Here is a 20,631-nt window from a genome sequence, read left to right on the forward strand (position 1 = left end):
TCCTTAATCAGAATTTCTACTGGTTGTTTGGTTGGATTCTAGTGATTTTTCTTTGTTATTTTAGTCCATGATGTTTAAAAATGTAGAATCCCAGGGGTGCCTGGGTGGCTCAGTCAGGTAAGTGTCCAACTCTTGATTTTGGCGCAGGTCATGACCTCATGGCTCATGGGATCCGACCCCGTGTTGAATTCCACGCAAAGCATGGAGCCTGCTTAAGATTGTCTTTCCCTCTGCCCCTCTCCCCACCTCGTTCACTCTCTCTGTAAAATATGAATGAATGAATGAATGAATGAATGAATTCCAAACCAATATCTCCAGTAGATAAGTGAAGTAAAATATTTTCAATAATCTGTTAAATACTGTTTAACTTAAATTTGTCAATGGACACACTAACTCATTCAGTTTATATGTCATTAGGATTTATTTCCTTTTTCTTTTTATGACCACTATAGTCCTGCAGCTTTTGAAACTCTTCTCAGCATGTAATCAACCTATCATGAATCTAATAAAATTTCCAAACTTAATAAACATACCTTATTTTAACTGGTTCATTAATGATATTTAACATAGGCCCTCATCTATAAATCCTCAGGAGAACTCTCAAATTGATACTGAGCTATTGGATGCTATTCTTTCAAGGCAGTGGTCTAGTGTGTTTTGTTTAAGCTTTAGGTTGCACTTAATGTTATCTATTCCTAGTTTTTTACTAAGAATATAAGACAGAATTAAGACTTTGATCATAGTATGCTTTTTAACAGTGAGTGCCAGGCATATAATAATTTAACTATATTCTAGTTAATTTATTCTCCTTTATTAACTTAAAACATCTATAAATAAGTCATTTGTTTTCCCCAAAATGGTGTTTATTCATCTCCAAAATTTCAAAAATTTTCATATGACAAATTTTCTTAGGCATTAAGTTTACTTTTAGTTAATTGTCCCATAATGTCAAGACCATGTACTCTTTCCGTTATTTAGGGACTCTGGCTTTGCAGACATGGTAATGATGTGTTGTTTTTTTTTTGTTTGTTTGTTTTTTTGAGAGAGCGCGCGAGAGTGCAAGCAGGGAAGGGGCGGAGGAAGAAGGACAGAGAATCCTAAGCGAGCTCCACACCCAGTGCAGAGCCTGACATGGGGCTCTATCTCACCACCGTGAGATCATGACCTGAACCAATATCAAGAGTCAGTAGCTTAAGTGACTGAGCCACCCAGGCGCCCCAACATGCACTTTAATTCTAGGCATATCATTATCCTTTGCTGATTTGAACACAAGAGTTGTTTTTTTTTTTTTTTTCTTTTGGCTTTAGATTTTTCCACTCCATTCATTATAGTTCCATCTAATTTTGCTGAGTGTTTTTTTCTTTTACCTTTTTCTACAAGACAGAAATCACATTAAAAGCTTTTGACTTACCACTGTCATCTGTAGGAGAAATACTCTGTATCCCTTGGACAGTCCAGTGCCTGTTTTGATTTGGCTTTATCTTCAGTTTTTTCTCTGTAACTACCATAATATGAATTCAGAGTTGGGGTACTTCACAGATTTTTTTTCTTTGGTAAGCATAAGAGTACAGAAATGTATAAATATCCATCTAATTACTTAATGGAGTTCACTCTTAATTTTATTTGAGCTAATAAATATTAAGGGCTTTTGATAATTACCAGTTAAACTTGAGTATAAGTGGCTAGACATATTTGAACCTGCGTAGATTGATAGAGACTTAAGAAATGTCCGCAATTTTTCAAAAATCATGCTTATTTCCAAATACTTCAGGTTTATTGGTTTTTCTTCACATTAAATTCATTGTGTTTTTTTGATTATAGGTATTTGGAATGGAACTCGTTGGCTGCTTATTTTCTAGAAACTGGAATGTAAGAGAGATGGCTCTCAGGCGTCTTTCCCATGATGTTAGTGGGGCTCTGCTATTGGCAAATGGGGAGAGCACTGGAAATTCTGGGAGCAATGGTAGAAGCAGCCCGAGCGCTGGAGCCACCAGTGGGTCTTCCCAGACCAGTATCTCAGGAGACGTGGTAGAGGCATGCTGCAACGTTTTATCAATGGTCTGTGCTGACCCTGTCTACAAAGTGTACGTTGCTGCTTTAGTAAGTAGCTTTATTATATAACCAAAGCATTATGGTTGTGGTGTTTTTTTTTTTTTAAGCTTGTAGATATCATCCTTAAAATCCAGTAAAACTACTTTTACCTGATTTAATTTTGGAAAATTCAAGTTTTTATTCCATAATCCCAGGAATTACAATTTTCCATTTAATCTCTTCATTTGGATTTTACTTGTTTTAATCTATTCAAGTTTTATTATATACTGTTGCCTTTTCTCCCCTAAGACAACAGTGTCTTGCTCTTCATATCTTTACATTTTCCTTACACCTTACATATGATCAGATTAAAAATGTTCTTAATGGATAGCAAGTGACCAAAGCTACTTAGATTTTTTTGAAAATTTGCCATTAGTTACACATTAAGGAGAACTGATTGTTAATATTGTTGTATGTAAATTCAGGATTCTTTTCACAGAGGAAGGTTCTAGGACACAGATGATTCAGTTTTTCTAATTTAACCTATTGGAAGTTGTGTTTCATAAATGAGATGGAATAAGGAGCTTGTTTCATTTGTGATTTTGGAGGCTATTTGACTTTTTTCATTCTGAGTATACATAAATTTAGAACAGTTTTTCAACCTCAGCACTATTGACACTGAGCCAGATAATTATTTGTTGGGGGCAAGGGTGCTGTCTTGTGCACTGTAAGAGGTGTAGGAGCAACCCTAACCTCTCTCTACTGGATACCCATAACACACCTCTCTTACCCCTCCTCCCCATCATGACAACCCAGAATGTCTCCAGGCATTGCTGAGTGTCCCCAGAGGGATGCAGTTGCCCCAATTCACAACCACTGCTTCAGAATAATTCTTACCTAGCCAGTTTCAAAACTCATTAATCCCTCTGCTTCCACTTTTTTTCTAATCATCCTATAATACCTATGCCTAATAAATCTTCTTTTTGAGAGGTAGTATAGCCTGATGCTTATGAACATGAATTTGGAGTCAGAACTGAGTGACCTCATAATTTATCATCCTAACTAGGATACTTAAATAATCTGCTAGTTCAACTGGGACTAGCATAGGTAATCTGGACATAAGGTTAAGATTATAGAGACCTTGATTCAAATTCTGGTTCTTCCACTGGCTAGCATTGTGATTTTAGGACTCTTTAATTTCAGGTTTCTCACCTATAAGGAAAATACTACCTCTTAAGTTTGAGATGAGATTATGTAAAACCTCTAATCATAATGTCTGGAACATTGAACATTGACTATACAGTAGCCATCAGTATTCCTTAAAGACCACTTTGATTATTCCCCAGCTTAGAAACCTTTAGGTGTTTCTGTTGCTTTAGCAGCATTTCCAAAAGTACATTCCATGGAAGTTTGGCAGGATTATGAAAACTTCCCTTGAAGACAGAGTTCTTTGTTAAAATTGATAAGCAATGAATTACACAAATTAAATGGGTTGTTCACTGAAGGCTTCTAGGAACCTTCAGTAAGCTAATGTACATTGGCAATCTATGAGATCAAGGAGTAGGATGCATTGTTTCCCAAATATTTCTTACCTTGGTCTGTTTTTTCATGTAGAATATTCAGGGACCAGCATAACATAAAGACCAATGTTCTTGGCCCAACTTTTAACCTCCTTCTTCTTACTGTTATCTAACACAAACCTTCAGACATACTTGACTATTCAATAGACTGCCTATCTGGTTGTTGCTTAAGTTCAGATGGTTTCCCATCTAGTTAGTGAGCTGTAGAGGGAAGGGACTCTGAGAATCATACTATATTCTGATTCCTCTATAATTACTTAGTGCGCCAAGCATAAGGCAGGCAGAAGTGGTTCCTTCCCTTAAAGCTCTCCCTCCCCTCTGTCCTCCTTTTTCTTCCTCTCCCTCGCCATACATAATTCTTTGCTGAACCTTTGGAGAGTTAATTTGTAGGCATCATGACATGGTATTTCACCTCATATACTTTAGCATATATCTCTTGAGAACAAATACATTCTTCTGTTCCAGCAATGTTCTTTACAGCTAAGCTGCAGACTTTATTCAGTTTTCACCAGTTTTTCCATAATGTCTTTTTTTCTGTTTTAGGATCCAGTCCAGAAACTCACATAGCATTTAGTTATCATGCTCCCTTAATCTCTTCCCATCTGTGACAGCTCCTCAGTCTTTCCTTGTCTCGCATAGATCTTGACACTTTGAAAGTGTGCTGACCACTTATTTTGAACAATGTCCCTCATTTTGGGTTTATGATATTTCCTCATGATTAGGTTCAGTTTATGCATTTTTCACAAGAATATCAGAGATTTATGTGCATTCTTAGTGCAGTGTATCAAGGGGTACATGATGTGCCAAGTACTGGTGATGCTGTCCTTCATCACTTGGTAAAGGTGATGTTTACGGGGTTCCTTGCTATAAAATGACAATAAATGTTTTGAGGCAGATACTTTGAGACTATGCAAAGACCCTGTTTCTCTTCAGAATTTCGCTTACTGGTTTTAGCATTTTTCAGTGGATCTTGTCTACAGCAGTTATTATTGTGGTATTCTAATGCTGACTTCCTATTTCTCTCATTCCTTCTACATTAATTAATAGGAATTCTTCTATAAAGAGGAGCTGTCTCTTCTGCCTCATTGTGTATTTATTCAGTTTTTAAATTTTATCAATATAGGCTGATGAGTATTTTAGTCTGTGGGTTATAATGCAATCCTGTCATCATTTAAGTTGTTGCTCATATTATTCCAGTTTTGGCCATTGGAAACTCTTTTCATTTTGAAATACATACTTTAAAAATTATAGAAATAGTTCAGAGCATTTCTTTCTACCCCATCTATTTATTTATTCAGTTTTTTATTTGTATCAATATGGATTCATGGATTATTTTATTTATGGGTTATAAATCTATTCCTATCATTATGTATTGTGTTTATTAAATTGTCTCAGATTATACCAGAGTCTCTGATGCTTTTCAAATGCAGTTAAACTGACCTTCAGGTTTCCCCCCCCGCCCCCCCCCAACAGAAAACATTGAGAGCCATGCTGGTATATACTCCTTGCCATAGTTTGGCAGAAAGAATCAAACTGCAGAGACTTCTCCGGCCAGTTGTAGACACCATCCTAGTCAAGTGTGCAGATGCCAATAGGTAAGGCCCTATTGATGAACTGCTTCAAACCCTCTTATATTAAAAGCCTAGCAACAAGCCTCATACCTGGTGAGTATTTGATACATATTTATTAAATGAGGCTTTGAATATTGTTTTCTAAAATGAGATTTGAAATTAAAATGTAACACTGAAAGATTTTCAGCACTAGGGAGAAGGGCTAATGGCAAGTAAAAACCAGGCTAACAAACTGCATGGATAACCACATTACTGTGTTGTGATTTTCTTTTATTATAAAGCAATATCCTTAATCTCAAGGCCAGTTGGTAAGAATAGTAGCTGATACAAATATAATCTCATTTTAGAGAATGAGTTACACAGGATAGGAACCTATAAAATCATTATACCTGGTTGAAAAAACCCAACCATTCCATATTTGCTGTGTAATGGAATTTTACTCTATGACAGTTTATGTTTAAAACAACAATAACAAATTGCATACATCGTTGCAATATCCATAAAAACTGACAAGGAGCAAGAGTAATGCTAACTGGGAGAGTAGAGATAGTAAGGTAGAGAAGTTGAGGCATGATCATAGTAAAATAAGCTCAGGCTGTGCCTTTATGAGACCCCTGGTTCACTTTTATTTTCCCATTCTGTGAAGTGGGAGGAAAAGATGACTTTTCACTTAGTGAGCATAGCTGGGAACAGTTGTTTGGTGGTTCTCACCTCTTCACATCCAGCCGGTCTCAGGTGGTAAGGAAGCATGGACTCACCCTTATGCCTCTGCCATTACACCCATTTGGAGCTCTCTCAGCCCAGCCTTTGTCTTCCTCCTTCCATCGCATGCTGTCATTTGTAACTGGTCTCAAAAATTAGGTGCTTAGATTTGATTTGCTTCTCATTTCATTACATCTTTTTCCTCCATTGTTTTCTCTATCCAAGCCTATGGATTGAAAGTATTAGAGATTTTCTTATTAAGGAGAGTCCTATAATATCTCAAGAACATTAACAGGCAAATTAACAAATCGTTAGCAAAATACACAGAAAAATCACATGATTTTTCAGTATGAGAATCAGTATTTTTCTGAAAACTTCATTGCTTTTGTGGCAGTTGTTGTGTGCTTTCCAGAATTCTAAAGTTAGATTGTGTACCTGGTTGCTTTGATGATGGACATTATAAAAAATACAGTAGAGGTTTTAAGATACTTGGAACTCACTCTGGCTATATAAGAGAACATGAAGGTTTTGGAGGGGGAGGTTTTGTTTTTAATTTAAGAGATTCTTAGTGAAAATTCAGAAATCAAAATGAGTCTTCTGTCTTTTTTAATGAAGTAATCAAAATATGCCTTCTACCTGGTTTGCTATTTAAATCAACATTTGCTAGGAGCCACTAGCAAAGATTCTGTGCTTAACATAGATGAGGTAAAGCTTATGAAATTAGACTTTAAATAATGAATATTATCTGTAGCAACACTGTAAATTGATTTTAGTGGTGGAAAAGCAAACACTTGTGAAACTATTTTTTGCCACCTTTTCATATGGCATTACATTACTATTGTCCTTTTGTCCTTTTAATGTGTATTTTATCCAGGATAAGATCCAAGTCTGATGTTGCTTCTTTCATTTTTAGTCGCACAAGTCAGCTGTCTATATCAACCCTGTTGGAATTGTGCAAAGGCCAAGCAGGAGAGTTGGCAGTTGGCAGAGAAATACTTAAAGCTGGTAAAATCTTTTTACTTAAAATAAATGTAGCAGGTCTTATCATAATCCCATAATCTCTGATAGGGCAGCTGTATACAGGATTTTGAAGTAATTGTGTAAATTGATTCAGTCAGCTAACATTAGAAATAGGAATTAATCTAAACAATACTTAAAATGAATATAATTAGAGTATTTTTCTTGGTCTTTATGCTATTTTGATCATGTTTTAGATTTTAGTATCACTATTTTTCAGTTGTTATTTCCTTTTTGTAGGATCCATTGGTATTGGTGGTGTTGATTATGTCTTAAGTTGTATTCTTGGAAACCAAACTGAATCAAACAACTGGCAAGAACTTCTGGGCCGCCTTTGTCTTATGGACAGACTGCTGTTGGAATTTCCTGCTGAATTTTACCCTCATATCGCCAGTACTGATGTTTCACAAGCTGAGCCTGTTGAAGTCAGGTAATTTTTCTTCTGCAAATACATTACTTTGTTCTTCCCTCCTACCCCATCCCTACCTTATCCCGCCCTCCCCCCTCCCCAAAGAAGGACACATTTTAGAAAGACTTAGAAACTACAGAACATATACAGGTTACTACTAATACCTTAATATTTGATTGACATAAAAACCTCAAGCCTGGGCTATTTAATTGAAAATATATAGATCCTTTGTACTGAAAGGACTGTTTTTAAATGTATAAGCTTCTTTTTATTTGTGTATATTTTGCAGTAATTTTAACTTGTAATTGAATGTGTTTTTTTCTTTCAGGTATAAAAAGCTGCTGTCCCTCTTAACCTTTGCTTTGCAGTCCATTGATAATTCCCACTCAATGGTTGGCAAACTCTCCCGAAGGATCTATCTGAGTTCTGCAAGAATGGTTACTGCAGTACCCCATGTATTTTCAAAACTGTTAGAAATGCTGAATGTTTCCAGTTCCACTCATTTTACCAGGATGCGTCGTCGTCTGATGGCTATTGCAGATGAGGTGGAAATCGCTGAGGCCATCCAGCTGGGCATAGAAGACAATTTGGATGGTCAACATGACAGCTTTTTGCAGGCATCTGTCTCTAGCAGCTTTCCCGAAACCACAGAGAACAGCTCCCTTGAGCACACAGACCATTTAGAGAAAACTGGAAAAGTACTGTGTGCCACAAAACTGAGTGCCAATTCAGAAGACGTTACTGACAGACTGGGCAGCATTTCAGTAGGACTTCCTAGTTCAACAACAGTGGAGCAACCAAAGCCAGTGGTTCAAACTAAAGGCAGACCCCACAGTCAGTGTTTGAACTCCTCTCCTTTATCTCATCATTCCCAATTAGTGTTTCCATCCTTGTCAACTCCTTCTTCATCTGCCCCATCTGCACCAGTTGGTACCGGAACAGATATCGCTAAGCATAGACCTCAGGGATTCATTCCCTGCAAAATACCTTCTGCATCTCCTCAAACACAGCGTAAGTTTTCTCTACAGTTCCAGAGAAACTGTTCCGAAAACAGAGACTCAGATAAACTTTCCCCCATCTTTACTCAGTCAAGACCCCTGCCTTCTAGTACTATACACAGGCCAAAGCCGTCTCGACCTACCCCAGGTAATACAAGTAAACAAGGAGATGTCTCAAAGAATAGCATGACACTTGATCTGAAAAGTAGTACTTCCAAATGTGATGACAGCTTTGGTGGCAGCAGCAATAGCAGTAGTGCTGTTATACCCAGTGATGAGACAGTATTCACCCCAGTAGAAGAGAAATGCAGATTAGACGTCAATACAGAACTCAATTCCAGCATTGAGGACCTTCTTGAAGCATCTATGCCTTCAAGTGACACAACAGTAACTTTTAAGTCAGAAGTTGCTGTCCTGTCTCCTGAAAAGGATGAAAATGATGATACCTACAAAGATGATGTGAATCATAATCAGAAGTGCAAAGAAAAGATGGAAGCTGAAGAAGAAGAAGCTTTAGCAATTGCCATGGCAATGTCAGCGTCTCAGGATGCCCTCCCCATAGTTCCTCAACTACAGGTTGAAAATGGAGAGGATATCATCATTATTCAACAGGATGTAAGTACAAGTCTTAGATTAGAGTTTCTTTGTACCGCTAAAATCTAATTCAGAAATGATGTTTTTTACACAAGTTAATCATTAGAAGCAATTTTTCACATAGAATTACACATTGTATATAATATCGTGTCATTGCTTAAACACACACTCCTTGACTATTTCAAAAGCATTTCTGGTTGGTTCTATAATGGTGATCACTTCTGCATTTGACATTGGTCACCAACACTGCCCATTCAGAGGTCAACTTTATAGGTAGTTTGGGAAGCCAGACTGAACAAGAATAATATTTTGCGAGGCTAATTTCACAGATCCTTCCTCTTTTAACTTAATAGTAAAAAGATTGCTTTCATTTAATATGTAGACACCCGAAACTCTACCAGGACATACCAAAGCAAAGCAACCTTACAGAGAAGACACTGAATGGCTAAAAGGTCAGCAGATAGGCCTTGGAGCATTTTCTTCTTGTTATCAGGCTCAAGATGTGGGAACTGGAACTTTAATGGCTGTTAAACAGGTAAATATCTGGTGAGCACATAAATGATTTAAATTATAAAAATGAAGCATGAGCAAATAAGAAAAGTAAAGGCTAGGTCCCTTTGTGTATATGCTTTCATTCTTTGATTATCACAAACCTAAATTTCAAAGTAAATACTGCCAAAGCACCAAAAGCATCATGAATTCTATTGAAAAGCTGAAGCATGATTATTTTAACAAATTATAGAAACGATCCCTCAAAGTACAGTCTTTAAGTGTGACTATGCATGACGATTCTAAGATGCAACATCAAGGTGGGCCTCATAGTGGCTGTTTTTGGTTTTTGGTTGTGCTTTTTATAAACAGAGGTATGGTTTCATACTCCTTTTAGCAATGTAACCAATGTACCATCATCTTGGGGGCTCTGGTAGTTTACTTTTTATGATGAGCATGCTTATCAAGATAAGAAAATAATTAAGTTTTCATTTTTAAATCACATTGGTTTTCCATGAATTGGCTTTTCTCATTCTGTCTTCGGTTTGGGAGGATTGGCTATGTCCCATCTTTTTGTCACTTTTCTGATATTTCACTGCTTAAGCCACATCCTGTCTAAAAGCGTTTGAATTGGCTTTTTATGAAGTATCTACATTGCATCCATGAGCATAAATGCCAATTCCTATTATATAAGCTAATATGAATTTGCCCATTTTAGATCAGATTGTCAGTGAAAACTGTAAATAGAAATTCATCAGAATTAAAAACCTTGTAAACATGGTTACTGAAACAGGTGACATATGTCAGAAATACATCTTCTGAGCAAGAAGAAGTAGTGGAAGCATTAAGAGAAGAGATCAGAATGATGAGCCATTTGAATCATCCCAACATCATTAGGATGTTGGGAGCCACATGTGAGAAGAGCAATTATAATCTCTTCATCGAATGGATGGCAGGTATGTTCATGTTTTAAATTACCAATAATAGTACATGAATTTAACTTTCTGGTTGACGTTAAATTTAGGAAAAACATTTTGATGAATACATATTTTTATTAAATAGCTTGAATTTCTAAAAGCAAATCACCCTAATAATATAAACTGTAAATATCTTGTCTTTAAATACAAATAAAATATTGTCTCTAACTTTGAAACTTTTTCAGTGGTTTATTTTTGAGAGAGACAGAGACAGAGTGTGAGCAGGGGAGGGGCAGAGAAAGAGGGAAACACAGAATCCGAAGCAGGCTCCAGGCTCTGAGCTGTCAGCACAGAGCCCAACACGGGGCTGAACCTTACAAACCTTGAGATCATGACCTGAGCCGAAGTCGGATGCTTAACCAACTGAGCCACCCAGGCGCCCGTCTGTTTCTTTTTAAATGATTATATAGCATTCTTTTATAAGAATAATTTTTTTTTAAACCGCTATGTATAAGACCCATATTTTTCCAGGTGGCTGTCATTAGTTGGACAGATTTGAGATGTTTTAACATGACAATATAAAAGTGAAATTAAGATATAACTTGGAGGGGCACCTGGGTGGCTCAGTTGGTTAGGCATCCGACTTGGGCTCAGGTCACGATCTCATGGTTCTTGAGTTCAAGCCCCACATTGGGCCCTGTGCTGACAGCTCAGAGCCTGAAGCCTGCTTCAGATGCTGTGTCTCCCTCTCTCTCTGCCCCTCCCCAGCTCGTGCTCTCTCTCAAAAATGAATAAACGTTAAAAAAAAAAAAAAGAATAAAAAAGAAAAAAGATACAACTTGGAAAAATTAAGCAATGAAGCATAAAATTGAACCTTATCTACGTGAATAAATAATGACAAAATATACCATATATACAGTAAAACAAGTAACTTGCGATGTAATGAATGAATAAGTGGTTTAACTTTTTAGATTTTTTTGTGTTTGAAGAGTTGATTTTTATTCTTAATATGTTCTCTGATGTTGGTCATAGCTAGGTTGATGGTTGTTTTCAGGTTGACTATTACATATACTTCTCAGTGAGGTTTACTGAGTTTGTGACTTGTACCAGGTCACAACTAGTAGATAATAGAATATGAAGCCTAATGCTCGATCTTCTGGCTCCTCCTATTCTCTTTACCTTCTGCTAAGTAACATGTTAGCACTGTTTATTTAAATCTTATTATTAAGAAAGGTATTTTGGGAGTGCCTGGGTGGCTCATTCGGTTAAGTATCTGACTTCGGACATGATGTCCGAAGTCATGATGTCGCAGGTCATGATGTCACAGTTTGTGAGTTGAGCCCCACCTCGGGCTCTGTGCTGACAGCTCAGAGCCTGGAGCTGCTTCAGATTCTCTATCTCCCTCTCTGCCCCTCCCCTGCTCGCATACTCTCTCTCAAAAATAAACAAACATTAAAAAAAATTTTTTAAAGGTATTTTGGGGGTACCTGGATGGCTCAGTTGATTGAGCATTAGATTCTTGATTTTGGCTTATCTCATGGTCATGAGATCAGGCCCTACATTGGGCTCCACACTGGGGGGTGAAGCCTGCTTAAGAATCTCTCTGCCTCTCCCCCCTAATGCTCTCTCTCAAAAAAAAAAAAAAAGTGTTTTATGTATCTATCAAAAAGAGAGGTGAATGGTACATTTCAGAAATGGCTCCATGTAAAACTATTAAGTTTTAAAGCTTTCTGAAATCTTGACCTCCCAAAAAACTAGTTCATGAAAGTTTGATGAAAATGTCTAATTGTTAGGAATGTGTTTTTAAATCAGTTTCACTTCTGATGCAGTGTATAAATATAACATTCCATACATGAATGTCAGTTCATGTGGTGCAAGCTAATGTAACCAAAATGTAATCAGTGGTTTTAATTTGGCTTAAATTTATGATAACTATCATTACATGTTTGTCTTAAAGGGGGATCTGTGGCTCATTTGCTCAGTAAATATGGAGCCTTCAAAGAATCAGTAGTTATTAACTATACTGAACAATTACTTCGTGGCCTTTCATATCTCCATGAAAACCAGATCATTCACAGAGATGTCAAAGGTAAGAATTCTTTTCATTACTACCTATTAGCAAGAGGTAGAAATCAAATGTAGTTTTAAAACTCAGAACTTTGTTGATAATTTCTAACTTGAGATTATCTATGGGACTGTTTCTCCAGAGTAACTCAACTCACTAGAATTATTCTAAGCGAAAGGAACCTTTGGAATCATATAATCTGCCTTCCTTAGGCTGTGACTTTTCCATTCTTACTGCTGATTTTTTTTTTTTTTTCAGTCTAAGTAACTAATGGCAAACCAAGTATAAAATTCAGGTCTCTGATTACCTTTCTTGGTCTCCTGATCTCTACTGCTTCCCCAAAAGTTCCCATTCCTGGTTTTATTTAAAATAACTGGGATATTATGAACTTTTTTGAGAAAAGGCCTTTCAAATCTTTTGCAGTTTATTTTGTTTAAGAGCAGCTTTGGTTTCCTTACATGAAAGTCTTTGGCTAGTATTTGACAGTGTGTATTTTGAATTGGTCTTAGGTATATTTCAACAAATTTTGTCTTAAAATGTAAGCTACACTAAAACTTTAATGTTGAGGGAAGGTTTTTGTTGGGATTCATTATATTAAAGGCTTTCAACACTTAGTGACATTTCACTAAATGTCTGCCTTTGTATCTCTTTATGCCTTCTTACTTTCATCTTCCCTTTGAGGATTTGGATTTTATTTGTTTTACATGTCGATACCTGTGTGCCTTCGAATTGAGAGGGGAGAGTTCTCTGAACCTCTGACATACCCACTTCTTCTGTGATTGTCCTATTAGTAGTATTTTACTGAGATTTGAATCCTTTTGTTTTTTAACATACAAGGTCATTTGCTGTTTTTGTTGACAGGTGCCAATTTGCTAATTGACAGCACAGGTCAGAGACTGAGAATTGCAGATTTTGGAGCTGCAGCCAGGTTGGCATCAAAAGGAACTGGTGCAGGAGAGTTTCAGGGACAGTTATTGGGGACAATTGCATTTATGGCACCTGAGGTGAGAAGCAGCTTTGAGTGTGCTGAAAGAAAATATCTGGAGTTCTATGTGACAGAATTATAGCAAATTAGTTTGCGGTGTTATTCAGTATATGCTTACCACTTAAAAGTCCATGAGTCTAAAAATAAGGTTTTAATGGTATCCTTGATTTCAGACTCTTAATCCCTGCCTTTCTATCTTGGTCTTGACAAAATTTTAAAAGATGGGTTTTCATAGATTTGCTTAAAAGTTATTTCTAACAAAGAATTTTGGGGTAATTTATACTACTTGTTTTGTAGTAAGCCCAAAGTGCACATAATTAGAAATCTTAACAACTGTTCTCTCTCTATTCAAAAGGGAGATGACACAGAAGCAGGACTTAGTAGAAGTTTAAGTAAACATTACAATTCTGAATTAGGCTTCTTTTGTGTTCAGAACTATTCGTGTTCATATGTAATGATAACTGGTTGTCCTTTGGCCCCATAGTTAACTTTTAAGTGCACTGGGGCTGCTTTGAAATTCTGTGATGTGATCCTTCTTCAGAATCTCCCAGTTCTCCAAAATATTTTTTGTACCACACAGATTAAGTTTGTTGATGAAATAAATGAGACATCAGACTAGTCCATGGAATTGCTGTTTGTACCATTGTCCTGGTTTGAAATAAAAAAACTAGAATCCGTTAACTACAGAATGTCTTTGTCTTTTTTTAATGGATCCTATTTCCAAATTAACTCTCTTTTTTATTTTAGGTACTAAGAGGTCAGCAATATGGTAGGAGCTGTGATGTATGGAGTGTTGGCTGTGCTATTATAGAAATGGCTTGTGCTAAACCACCCTGGAATGCAGAAAAACACTCCAATCATCTTGCTTTGATATTTAAGGTATTTATGATATAAAAATTACTTCTTTCCACTAAAATTGGCAGGAGGAAGATTTTCATGGGTTCTCCTTAACTCTCAATCTAATGTCCAGGCAGATCTTCCTTAAAATAAATATGTATGTATACATATGCAGGAATTCATATGGTGCGGTGAATGCTGGCAGCATGTACAGTTGGTTCTCATTTTTCACAGTAGTTAGGCTCCATAAAGTCATTGTGAACAATGAGTTAGCAAATAATGAGTCATTGTTCCTAGGTGAAATATGTGTATATCTCAGACTTTCAAGTGTAAAAATGTAAAGCTCTTCCTGTATATAATCCACAAATTTTTACAATCTGATTTACTATTTTCTGTATTTAAAAAATGTACACCCAAGTCAGGTGCCAAATCCGGTCTGTCCATTTCCATCAAAGAATAGTAGAATAGTTGAGATTTTTAGCTTTTGATCCAGACTTGTGCTAGGTAAAAGCTAGGGCTTTGGAGCCATACAGACCTGGTTTCAAACCCTGGTTCCATAAAGCCGTGTGACTAGGGAAATGATTTCTGTCTACCCTCTGTTTTCTTGGTTATAAAATAGGTATAATAACAGCACCTACTTCATGGGATTATTATGGGAACAAACAAAATTACCTCTGGGTCTTAGTGAAGCCCTTAGCACACAGCTGTCTGTGTGCACAGTGACTAGTATCAGTCCTGTGCACTGGCTCCCCAGCACCTCACACCTGCCATAACTTCTTCTAGCCCTTTTCACACTCCTAGAACTGTTTCCTCATTCAGTGCAGGTGTGTTTCTAATGTACTGGCCAGGTTTGGTCTTGCTCACTTGGAATAGCTCGCTGTGCTGAATATTAGAAAATGCATGATGAAGCAAAGATCACAAAAGCCATACTGGAGAATGAATATGAGTAAAGCATATAGTAAACTGAATACTCTTCCTGTCTGACCATTTTGATGCACTTAGTCTTGTTCATTTGAGACAGTAAGGAAAACTATAGATCGACCTGATCCAGATGTAGTTGATCAATCTAAAATCCTAAAATTTGAAGGTTCTTGAAGGAAGCCTCCCATCCAGCGGGTGAGTTTTTGCACAGATTGTCAGAAGGAAGTCCATCCACTGTAGCCTCAGTGCCTGTGTACAGGATGCACATATAGAGGCTTTGAAATCTATGCACATGTACTAATACATCAGAAGTTCCAATTGTGGCAAGTTTCAACACAGGTGGTTTTCTTACAGATTGCAAGTGCAACTACTGCTCCATCGATCCCTTCACATTTGTCTCCTGGTTTACGGGATGTGGCTCTTCGGTGTTTGGAACTTCAACCTCAGGATAGACCTCCGTCAAGAGAGCTACTGAAGCATCCAGTCTTCCGTACTACATGGTAGCCATTTACACAAACTATAATGGGGACAGGATGCTCATCAAGAGAAAAAAACTTTTGTGGGGAACCACGTTGATAATCTGCTGGCCTTCATGCCAACGAACAGCTATGAACAAGACCAGTGGGAACCCTTACCTAAGTATGTGATTGACAAATCATGATCTGTACCTAAGCTTAGTATGCAAAAGTCCACAGTTTGTGCAGACACTATAAACTGTGCCTTTCAAAGAACTGGCCATAGGTAAACAGGAAAGCAATGAAGTTTGCATGACTAATGAACAGAAGCATATTTTGGGGTTTTTTGGAGCACTTTTTCAGCAATATTAGCAGCTGAGGGGCTCAGGATCTATTTTAATGTTTCAATTATTCTTCCATTTCATATCATGATCACAGGCAGGGGGTTCTGCAATTCCGTTCAGTTTTTTGTCACTGGCTATAAATCAGTATCTGCCTCTTTTAGATCAGAATATGCTATAAGTAGCAGTAAATAAATATATTTTTAAAAGTTGATGACTTCTTTATGAACCACAGTTGACCTTTATTTTTTAAATGCCTGGGCAGTTGTGGTTCACTGTGCATTTTACTGTTGGCCCATTCATTTCGTTTTTGGAAATTATGGTTCTATATTTTCATTTCACCTTCACTTTTGTTTAATATTCAGGGAAAGGTGATCTTTTCAAACCAGAAAAAAAAATAGAACTAGATGTGAACTAGAGTTTATTAAATATCTTGCTATTCCAAGTGTTTTTTTTTTAATACAGATTAATTTTGTTTTAAATTGGAATATAATAAAATACTACCTTCATTGAGTCAGTCACTGCTCTTTTCATGCAGGTTAAATATAAATTAAGTGAAAATCAACTATTCTCTGTGATGCAGCTCACAACCAAGATCAAGATTACCTTGAAATTTATTTGAGTTCTTTTAATGTATTGGTTTCTTTTGTAGGAAACTTCACACCACTGAAGTCTTACTTTGTATGTAACAATCCATCATTCGTCATCACCACTAATAACAACATGAGACTGCTATTTTCCTTCTACCATGCATCATCTCTTTCCACTAGGCCTGGCTGACCATTAAAGAAAAATTAACTAATGACCCAACTATTAATAATAGCGTTTGTACAAAATAAATCTGCTTGGGACTTTGAAAATGTGTTCAGAAAGAAAAGTTAAATGGATTCCACTTACTAATCCTTGAATTTTGCACAATTATCTAATGGTTTTCATCTGAGTGGAATTCAGATACATGGAATCTAGAAGGAAAATGGCAGCTCTTTTATCCTTTTTTTGTGAGTCTTTTAAAATCAAGTACTGATTAAATATTTAATACAGCTTTTTGAGATGTTAAATTTTAACTCTTCAGACGCCAGTTGAATTGTTGCAGAATGAAACAGAATTGGTTATTCTCAAAGACTCAGGATAAACTAAATAAGCTATATAGAGTACATTTTAAGTGTACAACACAAATTGGAAGTAAAATAAGTTACAAGTTAAGTTTACAGGGATATATTGCATATAATTTTCAAAAGACAGTTTTGGTTTTTTGGGTTTTTGTTTTTTTGGTTTTTTTTTTCTATGTGAATGTGTCTCTTAGTGAAATTTTACATTCCTTTGTTTTGGAAGATTGGCAATATTTGAAGAGTTAAAAATAGTACCGAAATGTGAAGTTTGGTAGCTCTACATGTGTTGTACTTGACTTTCTTTTTTATTTTCTATCTTTTGTGTGTGACTACTTAGAATTTTCACAACTCTAATAAGATTGTTTCCAAGTTTCTCATGTGCAAGCTTTAACGGATGCACTCTTGCCATTTGATGTACTGGAAGATCACTGGTCAGATCAGTACTGTGTCTGACAGAAATGTAAACTGTATAAACTGAGGAACCTCAGCTAATCAGTATTACTTTGTAGATCACCATGCCCACCACATTTCAAACTCAAACTGCCTCTAGATGTCCAAATCCATTGTTTGAGTTTGTTTGCAGTTCCCTCAGCTTGCTGGTAATTGTGGTGTTTTGTTTTTTGTTTTGTTTTCAATGCAAATGTGATATAATATTCTTATTTTCTTTGGATCAAAGCTGGACTGAAAATTGTGTAATTATTTTTGTGTTCTTAATGTTATTTGGTACTCAAGTTGTAAATAATGTCTACTGCTGTTTATTCCAGGTTCTACTACCTCAGGTGTCCTATAGATTTTTCTTCTACCAAAGTTCACTTTCACAATGAAATTATATTTGCTGTGTGACTATGATTCCTAAGACTTCCAGGGCTTAAGGGCTAACTTCTATTAGCACCTTACTATGTAAGCAAATGTTACAAAAAAAAAAAAAAAATCTCTGGGTTAAGAAAATTTGGCTTAAATGTATCCTTTGTTATTTTAAATATATCGAGATATTTTAATTAAAATTTTTACCCCATTGAACCAATTTTATAGTATTTGTACCTATTTTGGTGTTTTGTCTTTATAGTAAATAAAAGTTTTTGAACAAAGGTTGGTAATTTTATTTATTTTGCCAGTTGCCCCGTTATGTCTTTTATGGTTGAAGTATTCAAACCACCATCACATGTTCCTAGTAGTTGTCAAGACTCATTCAAATCCAGAACAAGGTGACTCTTTTATAGAGGTCCCTCCATTGGGAGTTTCAAGCTTCTTCATGACTGGATTCAGAGTATGCCTTTGTTACAGGAATATCACAGAGGTGATGCTATGCTCTTCTTAGTGTGTCTTACCAGGAGGCGCTTACGAAGTCAGTCCGTCCGGATGCTGGTGATATTAATTTAACTGATCATCTGAGTAGGCTTCACCAGTATAAAGTTATCCTTTCCCTTTATAATTAATATGTAGCTTTATGTTAAGTATTTTGCAGAGGTAATATTTTGAGGCTACATAGTTTGTTCTTCATTCACCATTAACTCTCTGCTCTTTGCTTTCTTGAATTCTGAATTATTACTCTGTTAGTTGCCAGATGGTGATTTTCTAGTTCCTGCATTCCTTCTGTATTTTATTAATGGGCGTTTTGCTATAATGACTTATTATTTATAACAAAATGGATTTGCAGATTCCTATTCAGTGAGAGCAAATCCATTATTGTCATCATGTATTTGTTCAAATTGTCATCCTTAGCCACTGGGTGCCTCTGAAAGCTAGCTTCTCTGTCCACTGGCAAGCCACCATTCTTCTCTGAACACTTCCATACTTTCAGACCTATCTTGTGTGTCTTCCACTTCAGCCTGGAGATAAGCCATTTTCCAAAGATTTCTTTGATGGAAACTGGTATTTAAAAATAGGATGGTACTCTCTCTCTCTTTCTGCCTCTCTCTCTCTCAAAATACACTTTTTTTAAAAAGTGGGGGGTGCCTGGGTGTCTCAGTTGTTTAAGCGTCTGACTCTTGATTTTGGCTCAGGTCATGATCTTGCAGGTCATGAGTTCAAGCCCCATGTCGGGTTCTGCACTGGCAGTACAGAGCCAGCTTGGGAATCTCTCTTTTTCCCTCTCTCTCTCAAAATAAATGGATAAACTTTAAATAAATCAATAAATAAAAACAGGGTCCCTCTTTACGTATTTTTAACTCCTTTCCTGGACAGTAAAAACTCTGACTCCCATTTACCTCAATATATCTTGTTCAAGTCCTCCACCCATGTAACCAATCTCCAATCTTCCTAATCCCCTTCAGGCTGCCTTGTCTCCCTGGGGCCCAACCCCTGCTGGACTGCCTTTGTTCCAGCTTACCTATGGGCTTTAGTATATATGTTATATATATATATACATATATATATGTATATATGTATATATATATATATTTTTTTTTTAAAGCTATCTTACATGTATACATAAAAGTCACATATATTATAGCGTGGTGTGTGTGTGTGTATGAGATTTCCAATATTCCTCCTGGCCCCATTTATTCACAGCCCCCTCCCCCCACTATCAACATCTAAGGGTTTTTTGGCAAGAAGAGGAACTCTTTAAAAAAAATTTTTTTTTAATATATTTTAAGTGAAAATTCTAACTCTTTTTAACATAATCTACCTTATGTGGCTTTACACGTTATGTACTTTCACATAAATACTACTACTGTTCCCAGGTAGCATAGATGAAACTTAATTGATTCTGTTAATTGATTCTGTTCACACAACTGTTTAAATCATATGGTGTTTAAAAAAAAAAAAAAAAACTGTCCTCTTATATTAACCTGCTGAGAATGGGAATGAAGATTTACTCACCAGCTAGTATTTGTCAGTCACACCCTGGAACACAGTGATTATACTCCATTTCACAAATGCAGAAATGGGGCAATTTCAATCATTCTGCAATTCAAGCTACACCAGCCAGCGAGCTCACGTGGCCTGCCCCACAGTTTTAGTCTTAGATTGTACCTGTGGTTATGTACTCATTTCCACTTTTATCCTTCATTTTTCTGCCAGTAGTCATTTCTCACAGGACCAAACTCATCAGAAACAAGATGAATCAACCCTGCAAAACAGGTAATGTCACTGAGTAAGTATGGGTTCAGAGGGCATTTTGTGTCTACATCTGTTTTAAAGCTTCTGTATTATTTGAAAATGTGTGTCTTTTATATAGCCTCTAGATATTACTGTTGAAGGGTACACTTGTGTCATTTTCAGAAAACATTACTTTTGAGAACAGGTTTTTGCCTCAGGAATTAAAATAAATTCTATTGTGGGGCGCCTGGGTGGCTCAGTCGGTTAAGCGTCCAACTTCAGCTCAGGTCATGATCTCAGAGTCTGTGAGTTCGAGCCCCGCGTCGGGCTCTGTGCTGACAGCTCAAAGCCTAGAGCCAGCTTTGGATTCTGTGTCTTTCCTCTCTCTCTGCCCCTCCCCTACTCATGCTCTGTCTCTCAAAAAATGAATAAATGTTAAAAAAATTTTTTTTTCTAATTCTATTGTTCTTTGATTCTATTTAAGTGATGTTAATAATTGTGTAAAAGGATGATACTGCCAGGTTAGAGATAATCTAGAAAAATGTTGGTATATCATGCTTACACAGAA

At 36.5% G+C, this 20,631-nt stretch overlaps 1 protein-coding gene and 1 long non-coding RNA gene across 7 annotated transcripts in view; one reads left to right on the plus strand and one right to left on the minus strand.

The window, feature by feature from the left end:
- The window catches only part of MAP3K1 (mitogen-activated protein kinase kinase kinase 1), a 77,158-nt gene extending 60,306 nt beyond the window's left edge, over positions 1–16,852 (plus strand). For all 5 annotated transcript variants that reach the window (XM_042987051.1, XM_042987073.1, XM_042987057.1 and 2 more), the window contains 11 exons: positions 1,822–2,100; positions 5,085–5,206; positions 6,798–6,889; positions 7,142–7,331; positions 7,639–8,923; positions 9,285–9,437; positions 10,185–10,347; positions 12,266–12,397; positions 13,235–13,377; positions 14,106–14,237; positions 15,471–16,852. In XM_042987051.1, coding sequence (XP_042842985.1) covers positions 1,822–2,100; positions 5,085–5,206; positions 6,798–6,889; positions 7,142–7,331; positions 7,639–8,923; positions 9,285–9,437; positions 10,185–10,347; positions 12,266–12,397; positions 13,235–13,377; positions 14,106–14,237; positions 15,471–15,620 — 2,841 coding nt within the window. In that variant the 3' untranslated portion in view covers positions 15,621–16,852. The remainder of the gene's footprint in view (positions 1–1,821; positions 2,101–5,084; positions 5,207–6,797; positions 6,890–7,141; positions 7,332–7,638; positions 8,924–9,284; positions 9,438–10,184; positions 10,348–12,265; positions 12,398–13,234; positions 13,378–14,105; positions 14,238–15,470) is intronic.
- LOC122238729 overlaps positions 1–20,631 on the minus strand; it is a 74,120-nt gene that overhangs the window by 28,082 nt on the left and 25,407 nt on the right. Inside the window, exons 2-4 of one of the 2 annotated variants that reach the window (XR_006217854.1) lie at positions 19,998–20,094; positions 5,894–6,110; positions 1,412–1,501 (exon numbers count right to left, since the gene is read on the minus strand). This is a non-coding gene — a long non-coding RNA (uncharacterized LOC122238729). Of the gene's footprint in view, positions 1–1,411; positions 1,502–5,435; positions 6,111–19,997; positions 20,095–20,631 lie in introns of those variants that run through there. The other variant, XR_006217851.1, reaches the window with a different exon arrangement.

This window comes from Panthera tigris, chromosome A1 (assembly GCF_018350195.1).
Source record: "Panthera tigris isolate Pti1 chromosome A1, P.tigris_Pti1_mat1.1, whole genome shotgun sequence".
In the NCBI taxonomy this organism is placed as follows: Eukaryota; Metazoa; Chordata; class Mammalia; order Carnivora; family Felidae; genus Panthera; species Panthera tigris.